At 38.4% G+C, this 11,548-nt stretch overlaps 2 protein-coding genes, 2 long non-coding RNA genes and 1 other non-coding gene across 17 annotated transcripts; 3 read left to right on the top strand and 2 right to left on the bottom strand.

The window, feature by feature from the left end:
- LOC116927890 lies at positions 1–1,971 on the top strand. Of its 2 annotated transcripts, XM_032934930.2 has the most exons (6): positions 1–315; positions 926–985; positions 1,083–1,168; positions 1,283–1,395; positions 1,519–1,684; positions 1,768–1,971. In XM_032934930.2, the coding sequence occupies exons 2-6, from the start codon at positions 931–933 to the stop codon at positions 1,867–1,869; spliced, it is 522 nt and encodes a 173-aa protein (XP_032790821.2). In that variant the 5' UTR covers positions 1–315; positions 926–930; the 3' UTR covers positions 1,870–1,971. The 2 variants fall into 2 exon arrangements, with proteins under 2 accessions (XP_032790821.2, XP_032790820.2); XM_032934929.2 differs by lacking the exon at positions 1–315 and having other exon boundaries at positions 341–985.
- A 1,800-nt stretch (positions 1,972–3,771) lies between these two features.
- On the top strand, positions 3,772–4,834 carry LOC116927882 (ganglioside GM2 activator). Its single transcript, XM_032934922.2, has 5 exons — positions 3,772–3,944; positions 4,033–4,118; positions 4,189–4,301; positions 4,383–4,548; positions 4,642–4,834. The coding sequence occupies exons 1-5, from the start codon at positions 3,863–3,865 to the stop codon at positions 4,741–4,743; spliced, it is 549 nt and encodes a 182-aa protein (XP_032790813.1). The 5' UTR covers positions 3,772–3,862; the 3' UTR covers positions 4,744–4,834.
- A 399-nt stretch (positions 4,835–5,233) lies between these two features.
- On the bottom strand, positions 5,234–5,306 carry Trnak-uuu. The gene has a single exon. It is a non-coding gene; the product is annotated as a tRNA-Lys (tRNA).
- Positions 5,307–5,743: 437 nt separating this feature from the next.
- Positions 5,744–9,248, top strand: LOC123474345. Of its 12 annotated transcripts, XR_006649003.1 has the most exons (12): positions 5,749–5,926; positions 6,255–6,386; positions 6,492–6,632; positions 6,719–6,869; positions 6,977–7,556; positions 7,626–7,863; positions 7,937–8,034; positions 8,091–8,103; positions 8,167–8,233; positions 8,303–8,559; positions 8,810–9,082; positions 9,160–9,248. It is a non-coding gene; the product is annotated as an uncharacterized LOC123474345 (long non-coding RNA). The 12 variants fall into 12 exon arrangements; XR_006649000.1 differs by having other exon boundaries at positions 5,748–5,926; positions 7,626–7,732; positions 7,798–7,863; positions 7,937–8,233; XR_006648996.1 differs by having other exon boundaries at positions 5,748–5,926; positions 7,626–7,732; positions 7,798–8,233.
- Positions 9,249–10,018: 770 nt separating this feature from the next.
- LOC123474347 lies at positions 10,019–11,304 on the bottom strand. The gene is made up of 6 exons (XR_006649017.1): positions 11,040–11,304; positions 10,630–10,973; positions 10,498–10,569; positions 10,349–10,390; positions 10,216–10,288; positions 10,019–10,121 (listed from the first exon to the last, which is right to left on the bottom strand). It is a non-coding gene; the product is annotated as an uncharacterized LOC123474347 (long non-coding RNA).
- Between the last annotated feature and the right edge of the window lie 244 nt (positions 11,305–11,548).

Raw genomic sequence — 11,548 nt, 5'->3', positions numbered from 1 at the left:
GTTTCTGCTTGATCTAATATCCATGGTGCTTACAAGATGTCATTGCTATAATTTGACTGCACTGCCAGCAGCTATATGGACTGGAATGGGTAACAAAAATATGCAATTTTATGGGAAAGAGAAAGAGGCCAGAAACTGAAGGAACTCGGAAGGGAAGGGTTAAGTAAAATTTCCTTCCTTGAAAACAAAAACCTGCCATTAGATTCAGTAGAAGTTTGGCCGTAAAGCCGAACTAAACATCTAAAAATTATCAATGCATTCTGTGAGATTTTCGAGTTAAAGCATCGGTGTTGTAGTATGTGACAATAAAACTGGGTAAGATATATTAATATAGTTCAATTCATTATTCAGTTAAGAATCGTCGTGAACTCGTGACTAGATTAATATTGATGGTGCTCAAGTGTTCTGTTTAGTGTCGATTGTGGGTTGGTTGTTTCGAGCGATAATTGAAGTAATGGATGTCGGTATCTTGTGGTAGGCCTAGCGCCATATCTAATCAAAGTAAGGGAAGCTTGACACTTATGACAGATCGTTCGAGATCAACAACATCTTGCACCACAAACACATGACGTTCAAATGCACGCTAAACAAACAGTTGGCTATTCATCTTTATTGATTTGTAAATAGTACTTGTTGGTGGCTTATTAAACGCCATACCTCTATGCCTCATAGAGTTGTAAAACAAACACGAAAACAAAGCTATATGGAAAGTCAACAAGATATGGGCGCAATCATACCGAGTGAACTAAAAGCATTAAACGTACTCGGTGAACATGAGATTAAGTTATGGAACAAATCTTGGCATTAAATCAAGGCGAAGAAACCGTATAAAAGCAGAAAAAATTCCAGTGTTCATTCGACTGTTGCTTCTGAACTCGTCATACACCCAGTACTAAAAAAATGAAATTCTTGATTGTTATCGCAGCTGTTATGGTGGCGGGCGTTTCGTCCAGCGTCCTGAGGGCCCAGGGCCTTAGCGACTGTGGTAAGTTTTTCGACACTTTTACCAAAACTTTAACTATACAGTTGTTAAATACGAAAGTAATCGAAAATATTTTTCTTTTGGTAATAAAAAAAAATAGGTACTGGTGGCTCTCCCATTAAATTTGAAGGAGTACTGCTCACTCAAACGGTTCCCGTTGTTGGCAGGATGTTCATGGATTTAACTGTAATTATTAAAATATAACCCCTTTGTTTTTTAATTGTCTATGTCCATGTAATCAGTAAGCCATAGTGTAGGCGAAAGGGCATTAGTTATCTAACATAACTGTTTTGTTTTTAGACCACTACTCAACTGAATGCCACAGTTGAAGACAATTTGCAAATCCGCAAAGTCACTACCCGAGTGGCCGACAACTATCAAGTTCCATGCCTGAACGGCATTTCTGGCACTTGGTAAGCCTGTTACAGATTGAAATTTAAGTCATTTTGAGCCAGAGCCTCAAACATGCCCACCATGTCAAATGGACAACCATGAATTTAACTTTAATGCATTCATTTTTTACTTTTATCACGTAGCACTGTTGAGTTCTGCTCGGCCCTTACCACTTACCCAGATTCCGTCTGCACCCTCTTCCCTGCTGACGTGCCCTGCTCGTGCCCCTTCCTTGCCGACGTCTACGTCAATCCCTCCGCTTACGTCACTTTCACTTCCGAATGGCTCGCCATCGAAGGAGGCGTTAACGTAAGGCTCAAACAAATCAATTCGATGACATAGAGTTCGTTTTTTAATATTGCTTTCCAACATGTTTTTTTTTTCTCGCACAGGGTGACTACATTACTCGCACTGAAATCGTTTCCAACATTGGCACTCCCGAGGAAACCATCTTGGGTTGTCTCCTTTTGGAGTACGCCTTGGCGGCTGTCTAAGCGCAATCAGGGCCTATAGTCCCACATATTAACTTTTTGTGAAATGTTACTAAATTTCATGTGAATAAAGTTTGAAGCTGAAAATAAATGAGTACAGCTCAAGTTCCAGTATATAGTGCCATCTATTCACCTTTATCTTGTGGCAATTCATGTCTTTTTTCCAAGGTGATACGAATACGGCGTGCAGCATTATATAGCATATCAAAATTTCACGCAAGTTTGTTTGGTTTACCGGAGACTAACAAACGCCAACAAATGTTTACAGAACATGCTGTCTCGTATACAACGAAAACAACTACATCCTGTTGGTTAAGGATACATAAAAATGCATTGCACTCATCGAGATTGCCATTAAAATTGGGAAAAATATGAGGCGCGTTACGCTGGAGAAGCGTTATGTTGTTCACGTATACGACGATTACAGTTTACATCAAGTCCTCAGTCATAAAATCTATCTCTTTCATGAATAAAGTTTAAATATTAGTTGTATGCGATTTTCTAAATCTTATACCCATTCTAAAAAATGATCACCTATCCTCCACACTTGGACTACCTCTGTCCTTGTATTATATCTGCAGGTGGAATTTTAGAGTCATGGAACGGAAAATTGGAACAATAAGATCACTCAACCCCTCACCTATCCTCCACACTTGGACTACCTCTGTCCTTGTGTTACATCTGCAGGTGGAATTTTAGAGTCATGGAACGGAAAATTGGAACAATAAGATCACTCAACCCCTCTTTGAATGTAAAACCCAACCGATTCTGACCCATCCTGATCTCATTATCTCAGGCTCTAACGGGTCATTTACCTTTTGGAACTCTGCGCTATTAGAGTTAAAATTTCAATCGTGCAAAGAACAGTTTATTTTCTTCCTGTTCAGTGTATTTTGCATATGAGCCGAACGTGTGCTGCAAATCAACCAATTTTTCAAAGAGATTTTAGCGAGACAATCTAACCCCATCATTATACCACAGTTGTTCTATCTGTTCAAAGTTATCTGCTATTTTCAATGGATTAAATTTCAGTTGAACTTTCGGGACCGTCAGTGCATCCGAACTGGTAGAAGGGGGAGAAGAATCCATGATTGCCGCATCTTTTTCTTCAGTCACGTTGTCTCACCGCCCAGTTGCTACCTCTAATGCCTAACGCTGAGACTTAGCTAAGTGACACTTAAACCAAGCCTAAGCCGTTCATCTTCTTTTCTCTGTTTCCAACGAATCTGTATGGAGCACTAAAAGCACGTGTGTTGTGCGGAACTGGTTTGTCGATCCAAAAATTTATCTCTTTCGTACTATAGACAGACCCATTGAAATACGCTGTTCAGCGTGCATATAGTGTCACGCGGAAATCGTATATAGATCCAACAAATCACAAGCAATTTTACAACTCCCCAAAGCGTTCACTGAGTACGCTATACTTATAGAATTATATGGATTGAAAGCAAGAACCAGGATTTGTGGATATCATTTTATCTTTATGACGTCGTTTCTCTTTGTGAAAGTAAAAAATGACGTGAGGAAATAGAACTGTTCAAAACAAACTCTATGCCACTCACGCGACTTATCTTTGTACACATTTACCTATGCACGTACCATAAAACGAACTGTACAACTCGATATCTTGAACCTAGTTTTATGCCTTCAAGAATTACTGTTATAGAAAAATACTGTAGTCTCTTATTTTGTTATCCTATAAAATAAAGTAATTCTAGTAGTACAAAAGCTAGCAAGCTTTGGTAAACAAGACGTAGTCTATACAATTCGACGTTCGGCATTTGTTTACCGAAGCAATGTCATTGAATCGAACGTCTTTTTCAAATCTCTAGGTAAATCAGAACAAACTAACAATAAAGCGATAAGAAAACACAGTGGGTTTTTAGCATAATATTGACGTCAGTGCCCTGGGTGTATAAAAGACGAATATTACAGTCAGTTATTCACTTTGCAACAGCTTATTGTTAAGTTCGTTTTTCCAAACGTCGCCGAAAAAATGAAATTCTTGATTGTTGCAGCTCTACTGGTGGCCACTGTTTCGGCCAAATCCGTAAGAATTAACAGCCTCAACAACTGCGGTAAGTCTATTTCCCAATTTCACACTAGAGAACTTGTCAAAGGTAGAAAATTAAGAGGTAATTTTAACCGTGGCTTAACATCATGCAGGAGGCCCTGGAGCACCAATTACTTTCTCTGGAACAATCCTGACTGATCCCGTCTCCGTCCCAGGCGTTATGAATATGGATTTGACGGTAATTAGATTCAAGAAAAACATTGCTCCTTATAACAATCGAAGTTCATGTTCACAACATTTTTTCACAGACTGTTACCACAGTCGCAGCCACTGCTGCCGATGGTTTGACGCTTCGTAAAGTCACCACACGCACAACCGACAACTTCCAAGTTCCCTGCTTGAACGGCATCGCTGGTACTTGGTAAGTAGGTCTAATCAACACAATTAGCGAATAAGATCATGAACATTCTAGTCTCTTTGCTTATTAAAATTTTTTAAAAAGCACCCTTGATTTCTGCACCGCCATCGCAACTTACCCAGAATACGTGTGCTCAATATTCCCAGCTGATGTTCCATGCTCATGCCCTGTCGATGCTGGTACCTACTACGCTCCCGAGGCTTTCGTTACCTTCGATGCCGCATGGCTCGCCATCGATGGAGGAGTTGCTGTAAGAAACGAATAAATACGAAACCTATTATACTTATGTTGAGCGTATCTTCTAAATAATGCCCTTGTTTTTTTTTTTCATTTGTTCGTCTAGGGTGACTATGCCACTCGCACGGAAATCGTTTCCTCTCTTGGCGCACCCAACGAGCTCGTCTTGGGCTGCATTGACCTTACCTACACACTGTCTGCTGCCTAAAACATATTGACACGGATGAACTTCTTTTGACCATTTTCTTGCCTTAAATTTTTTGCTGCGAAAAAAAAAAAATACAGTATATTAAACCAGTTGTTCCTTCTCAGCTGAATGGGCAAGAATGCATACAGTATAGGTCGTTAATGGTATAATTTACAGGAGAAATTTTGGGGAAACTTGTTTGACCATTAACAATTAAATAACGTTGTGAGGCATAATGGATAGGTCGTCGGATTTCTATAATGACGACATCCGAAAACTACGGGTTCGTGTCCCGCCGCGATTTAATACCATTATTTTATTCAAGAATTTCGGTAGTTTAATGTGTGATTCAAACTCGGTCGGGAAGAGTGGAAGACAGTGAATGCTGTGGCGAATGTTAAGACCGGTAGAAGGTTTAGAAGAAACGCCTGAAGTAAAAACAACATGATGGTTTTGCAAAATGTGTAATCTTATTTAATGTCCTTTAGTATATAACATCAAAAAAACTGCACGCCCGATAAGGGACTTGAACCCTTGACCTCAGGATTAAAAGTCCCGCGCTCTACCAACTGAGCTAACCGGGCATATTTATAGCAACCAAATAATAAAAGATATCATTGTTACTGTAATACCAGATGCCTCAGGTTAACTTTAATTGAAAGTCAAAATTTTAAGCCCGACAAAATAAGCCCGATTTTTTCAACTAAAAAAAAATTCAAAAACCTACATATTGCTATAAGACTACATGTTTTGGATTTGAAATTCAGAGAAGATGTCGATAATTGAGTTCGTTCTGATTTGGGATTGATAGTTTATGAGTTATTCAGATGCAAACTGTTTGCGATAAATGCGGAAGACCGTTTGACCCAGTTTGGTTATAGACTTAAACAATAACTTGCTCGCAAGTTAACCATTTTATCGCTTACAATGACATCTAGCGGTCAAAGTTGACGAGCGTAGGAGGGATTTGTAATTGACCTCGCCCACAAAGAAGGAGGAACCTACTAAACATTGTATTTGTCAATCGATTGTTATGCCTTGGTTATGCCGTCCGTGAGACCGTGACAGCAACCAGCAGTTTCACCAGCTGTTTTGTTTCAACTTTTCGTGGCGGCGATTAAGAATGGGGGTCTTGGTCTTTAGAAATTGATATTTCTTACAGCTGATTCCCTGGTATTCGAAGTAACTTTCCTCGTTATTCACCGTAAATTTCTTCATACAATACTAAGTTTACATTATTACCTAAAATATTTCATAATTCTTGCAAGAAGCTTGGCAAAAACCTAATCTACACCACGGTTTGGAAATAATTTAATGGAGAGCATCGCGTTGCTTTTGGTTTGATTACGAGGTTACATTTAATTTTGGTTTCTAACCTGCACTTTGTTTTCACTTAAAAAATTTAAGCTAAAGAAGGCAGTTCTTCCCTGTAGTATTTACCAAAATGAAATTTTTGCTACTTTTACAGATATGATTAGGCACTACAACCATTCCCATTAAATGTGTATATTTGGCTAACTTTTTTTTTCCAGGCATTTGGGAAGTTTCTAATATGGTATGTTGGCAAGGATGTCATTCTGTGGGAGCGAGTGATGCTACTAGAAGCCTGACTTTTTTTTTTACAAAGAAGTGTAAAAATTAGCAAGACGTCTTTGGCTCAAAAAGTAAGACTTGTGCATATAATTTTGACTTTCATTATAGAGACAGGACAAAACCCACAATCAAAATCGAATTTTCTTTGTTTTCATATCCCTGTGCAACAACCAAAGGACAATAATATTTATACAAAACTTGGTGAACATGGATTGATTGACAGTTATCAGATCTTTTGAATGGCAAAAGCAGAACAGCTAACTATCACATGTCAGTGTAAGATTTTCCAGCCAGAATTTCCAGCAACTCAGCATTTGGTATTATATTAGCCTTCTATATTATTAGTTAATTTTAGATGACATGCTTTACATCTCATCAATAAAATGTTAAATTCTTGTAATAGATTAACACAACTGTAAGCAAGGACTCGGCAAATACAATGACTAGCCCATATTCAAATTGTAGCACAATATTTGTACAATCGTGATTTTTCCGAAATACGTAAGGACGTTAGGTACGAATGTACGATGCCGAAACTTATGTCACGATAAAAGGTAAATCTTTCAGTTTTATTTTTACCTTTATTAAACAATTTGGGTTGCCTGTTACTATTTTTTCTTGAAATTTGTTTGCAAGTTTCTAACATTTTAACAATCTTTAGGTATTGACTTACAAATGAAGAGCGTATTCGAGTCACCGAACATTTGGGATCGTTTCGTGAATTCATCCATTTAAAGCGTGTTCTTACACATTTTTTATCCGGGACAAATGTCACGCGTTGGCTGAATTTCTTCCCCGCGGATTATGGCTTATGTAATTGATCCAAATCCACGTAATGGGAATTGATGATGGAAATTTATCATTTGCAGCCTTTTGCTTTTTGCTAATTCTGTCTTCTATCAGAGTCATAGAACGTGTTATGACTCTGCTTCTATCTATCAATCTATGTAGGGAAAAGCAGAGTCATAGACCCCTGGTTCGTCCACTATGGCTATTTTTCCTCTCAGAAAAGGAGTACTCTCTTGGGGGGATTGCTATACAAAAAAGCGGGGGTTTTGGGTCGGGGCGAAAGATCCGCGCGGTGGGAGCGCCTGTTGTTGTTCACTCCACGCAGAAACTCATTTGTCGACAGATGGCATTCCCACCGGGCGGAAAATCACTCGTACAGCCCGACCGTGCCCCGACCGTCCCCGACCCAAAACCCTTGCTCCTAGACGGGAAGTGAACACAAAGCCTGGAAGGTATTTTTTTTATTAATCTAAAAGCGATATAATTGATTGATGTCCTAGTCTCACATTGTTGGGTTTTAGTGTTGTAGAATGTTGAGCACTCATCTGTGGAGGAAATCTAATTGACAGGATTCAAATATCGTGAGACTGAGAAAACACAGAAAAACTGTTGCATAAAAGTTACTAAGGTAAAATGGAAAGAGGCTACTACAAAATCAATTCACCAAAAATTTTAATAGATTTACAAAAATAGGATTTTCTGGCAGTATTGAAAGTTTAAAACTGAAGTACCACAAAATTATTTTATCCTTTTCTATTAGTAAATTGCAATACAAATTGATTGCTCTTTTGGTTTTTGGCACCAATTAATCTTGTTCTTTATGTTACATTAGGTGGAACTGTGTTGCTGATGAAACATCCCTGACAATTACTAAACTTTGTAGTTAAGACTGATGAGAATTTGAAGCAAATCCAGAGTTAATAAGAGCAGGTCTATGTTTAACATTGAATATTTGAATGAATTTATGTAACCCTTTGTCTATTTAGCTCATGGAATAGGGTCAGCCCACAACTTAACTTAAATTAATAATTTATTTATTTAACTGATAATTATTGTTTGAAGGAGACACTACACCAGGGACAACAGAAGTGTAGCCCTTCAAAGCATTATTTTATAGATAATTCAACTTGTATTTTTTTATAATTTTGGTTTGAGACTGCATTCATTAAAAAAACTGAATGGTTTTTTTTTTTTTTAGATTGGGCAGGTTCACAATTGTGTCACTGGAAATGGGCAGCCGACATTTCCCGTATATTTCCAAGACATCTAGGGGAGAAATAACTAACCCCGCAGAATTTTTATGGACGTCAGCTGCCCCGTCAGCTGCTCCATTTCGCGTGGTTTCGGACTGAGGATGGATGCCAAAACGAACGTCTCTCTTCTCGAAATTTTACCATCGATTCCCTGTGTTTTGAGCTGCATCTTGTGAATTCAATTAATGCAGAGTTGTTCAAGGTATTATAAAAAAATGCATGTCAAAGAAACATCATACCACTTATATTTTAAATTTAAAGGGTTAACAGGGCTTGGCTTTGCTATCATATTTTCATCTCTCCGTTAGTCTAATATACCCATTTTGTACCAAAGGTGATATGTAAAAAAGTAGTTCATTATAATCTTTTTCTCTATCTAAATCTGTCAGGTGTCTTAAGGTGATGTTAGAATTTATTGTTAATAGTTTAAGTTTTTTAAATTGTGCTTTCAGGTCTTTGGGATGTTCCTGATGTACTGTGGTGACCGCAAATTCATTGAATGACTTGGTTCAATCCACGACTTGGTTTTTTAAATAGTGGTTTACAGTTTTAATTTGCAGAGATCCTGGAGGAACCTGATATGTTGCACTGGTGTTGGAGTCACTCGGTGACAGAAGAGAATGGCACTTAAGTAAAGTTATCAGTGTAAATAAAACATATCCAGTATTATTCTTGTGTTTGTTGAATTATTACCTCATTCAACGGAAACAAAGAAGTTAAAGAAGGTAATAGTTAATTCTCTTTGTGGCGCCACCATGTGAAATCACTTAAAAATCATTTTTCCCTTTTTTTTTTGGCCAAGTGATTGCATTTGACAGTCAAATGTACAAAGAAAACAATTTATTCGCTGGTGTTTCACCGACAATGAAATATATTGAAATAAGTACAGTTGAGATGGCTAGACTTAGAGTGAATTAGGTTGGGAAAACAAATAATCTAAGTTTATCTTTGTTTTGGATAAAATCGAATTAGGTGAATTGAAATAAACATGAAGAATAAATTAAAATTGAAATTGTTTTTATTGTCCCACCTCCTCCCAACAATTCCACCACTATTTTACATGGCAATAAATATTCACAGATTTATACATAAATATACACAAATATATATATAACCACACTTAACTAAGTTAACCCGTTGGCTGCCAGGCCATGCAACCCGTAGGTTGCTCAAACTACAGTATCTAAGCATCGCGTCATAAGGATCGCGAACAAGGTGGGACTTGTCCGAAGACAAGTCCGGGCTGACACGGTGACGGAATCCGTTACAGGGAATGCACACCCTCAGGAATCCGCCACCGCATCGACAAAGAGAAGTCCCTACTGGTGCATTGCCTAAGGCGCCTTGCGGCGAAGGCCATTGCGGCCGGTCCCTACAAGCTAAAAAAAAAATGGGACGCAAACGGGGTGGCAGCCAACGGGTTAACTTAAACATAACAATGCGAAATAAAACAATACCAGGATGACGATCCACGGTGAACTCTCTACGTAAAGGGCGAAGGAGAAACCGGCGATGAAGTGATGGCGTAGAGAAAGATGGCGAAGACGGCGAAGAAAAAAAAGGCGAAGACGGCGAAGACGACAAGACGGAGATGAAGGCGAAGACGGCCAAGACGACGAGACGGAGATGAAGGCGAAGACGGCCAAGACGACGAGACAGAGATGAAGGCGAAGACGACCAAGACGACAAGACGGAGATGAAGCCGAATACGTCAACAAAGACAGCAATGATGTGAAGTCGACGGAAGACGAAGAAAATGTAGTTCTAAATAGATTAAATAAGGCAAAAAAGAAGTAAGTGATTTTGAGCGGAAAAAGGCATTTGTCTGATAAAACGATGAAAAAGACAAAGAACTTACGCGTGTGGTCCACTGGGGGCGAAACTACCGAAATTGTCAAAACTGTACCGAAGGAAGATGAATATTTGCAGTCCTATCACAGACATTTTTGTTACAACACAGCAATGCTCCATAACGTAGAAACTTAAAATACCAAAAAATGGAGATGTAGTTAAAGCCTATCCATGTGAGTTGGCTAAGTAATGGTGAGAAGAACAGCAGGATTGACAATGAAGATTTTCGGTTTATACAAAAAGATTTATTAAAAATGAGAAATCCAGATAATCCACCAAATTAAAATACCATTGAAAGGCAATGATGATGAACCTTATTCAATGTTGGCATTCAGTAGACTAAGAAGACAGGAAGAGAAGCCTGTGTAAAGAAAATTGTTACGGATGTGTGTAGTGGAAAATAAGAAATGTTCTGAAATACCACAATGAAGAGCTGAAGGGTATGGATGATGGTTGGCTAAGCAGAGAAACTTGTAAATCTGGATACCTGGGATGCTGAGGGCTGATGGTTGGCAACACAAAGTAGATGAAGACTCTGTTACTGGCCGTTCCTTACACTGACGAGAGAATACATCACTAAGCTCAAACAAAAGACCTGAGGTCCATCCACAGTACTTGAACTGGATGGTGATGTTCATGTAAGGAATAGTGGCCTTCTTAAAGTGTCAGGATCCCTTGTGGTACATTGATAGCAGGAATGCAGGCTGCTGGTTCAGCAGCTGGCATAGCTGACAAGGCGAAACAACACCACGTACAAAAAGCAATCTATTTCAAGGGTTTCCTTTTCAATACATACCCAACGATAGCAATACTGAATAGATAACAACATACCGTAAATTTTTTGACGAAAAAAACTTTAAAACACATAACAGGGTAAAGTAACTAACACCCATTTAACTTGTCACCCATAATATTCATCATAGACGCACATCAACGCCATCTAGAGTTTCCGCCTAGAACAAAAAATTCTATTTTACTTTGAATGTTTAAATAAGTACAATACTTGCTTTTAAGTACTTTAATTTTGCTAATCTCTAATAGCTGAATTCCAATTTTAGGTATAACATCCTAGAATATCAACTACTAGTTGCAGCACGAAACGCTAACATTTGTAGGTAAAACTGTCGTAGCTCGTAGGATCAGCCTGTAGTGTTGAAAGAAAGAAAAACACGGAATAATAACTACCACACCCTAACTCATGCGAGAAAAGTATTTAAATTGTTAGAACAATACAGCTCATTTTTTTACTTTTTTCAGATTGTCACGGAAATTTTCTGGAAGTAACCGGAAGTAGCCAGTATCTCCGGAAATAGGGATCCCATAATAAAACGAGTAGAATT

This window comes from Daphnia magna, linkage group LG7 (genome assembly GCF_020631705.1).
Source record: "Daphnia magna isolate NIES linkage group LG7, ASM2063170v1.1, whole genome shotgun sequence".
Classification (NCBI taxonomy): Eukaryota; Metazoa; Arthropoda; class Branchiopoda; order Diplostraca; family Daphniidae; genus Daphnia; species Daphnia magna.
Note: the sequence above shows the minus strand (reverse complement) of the source record. Positions and strands in the feature narration are given on the sequence as shown.

What these genes read in the sequence shown, in the direction of transcription:
- LOC116927882 (XM_032934922.2), top strand. Translation starts at nt 3,863, where the DNA reads ATGAAATTCTTGATTGTTGCAGCTCTACTGGTGGCCACTGTTTCGGCC. An exon ending in AACGGCATCGCTGGTACTTG is followed by an intron (nt 4,302 to 4,382) that starts GTAAGTAGGTCT and finishes TTTTTTAAAAAG; the next exon opens with CACCCTTGATTTCTGCACCG. An exon ending in CCATCGATGGAGGAGTTGCT is followed by an intron (nt 4,549 to 4,641) that starts GTAAGAAACGAA and finishes TTGTTCGTCTAG; the next exon opens with GGTGACTATGCCACTCGCAC.
- LOC116927890 (XM_032934929.2), top strand. Translation starts at nt 901, where the DNA reads ATGAAATTCTTGATTGTTATCGCAGCTGTTATGGTGGCGGGCGTTTCG. An exon ending in GGATGTTCATGGATTTAACT is followed by an intron (nt 1,169 to 1,282) that starts GTAATTATTAAA and finishes TTTTGTTTTTAG; the next exon opens with ACCACTACTCAACTGAATGC. An exon ending in CCATCGAAGGAGGCGTTAAC is followed by an intron (nt 1,685 to 1,767) that starts GTAAGGCTCAAA and finishes TTTCTCGCACAG; the next exon opens with GGTGACTACATTACTCGCAC.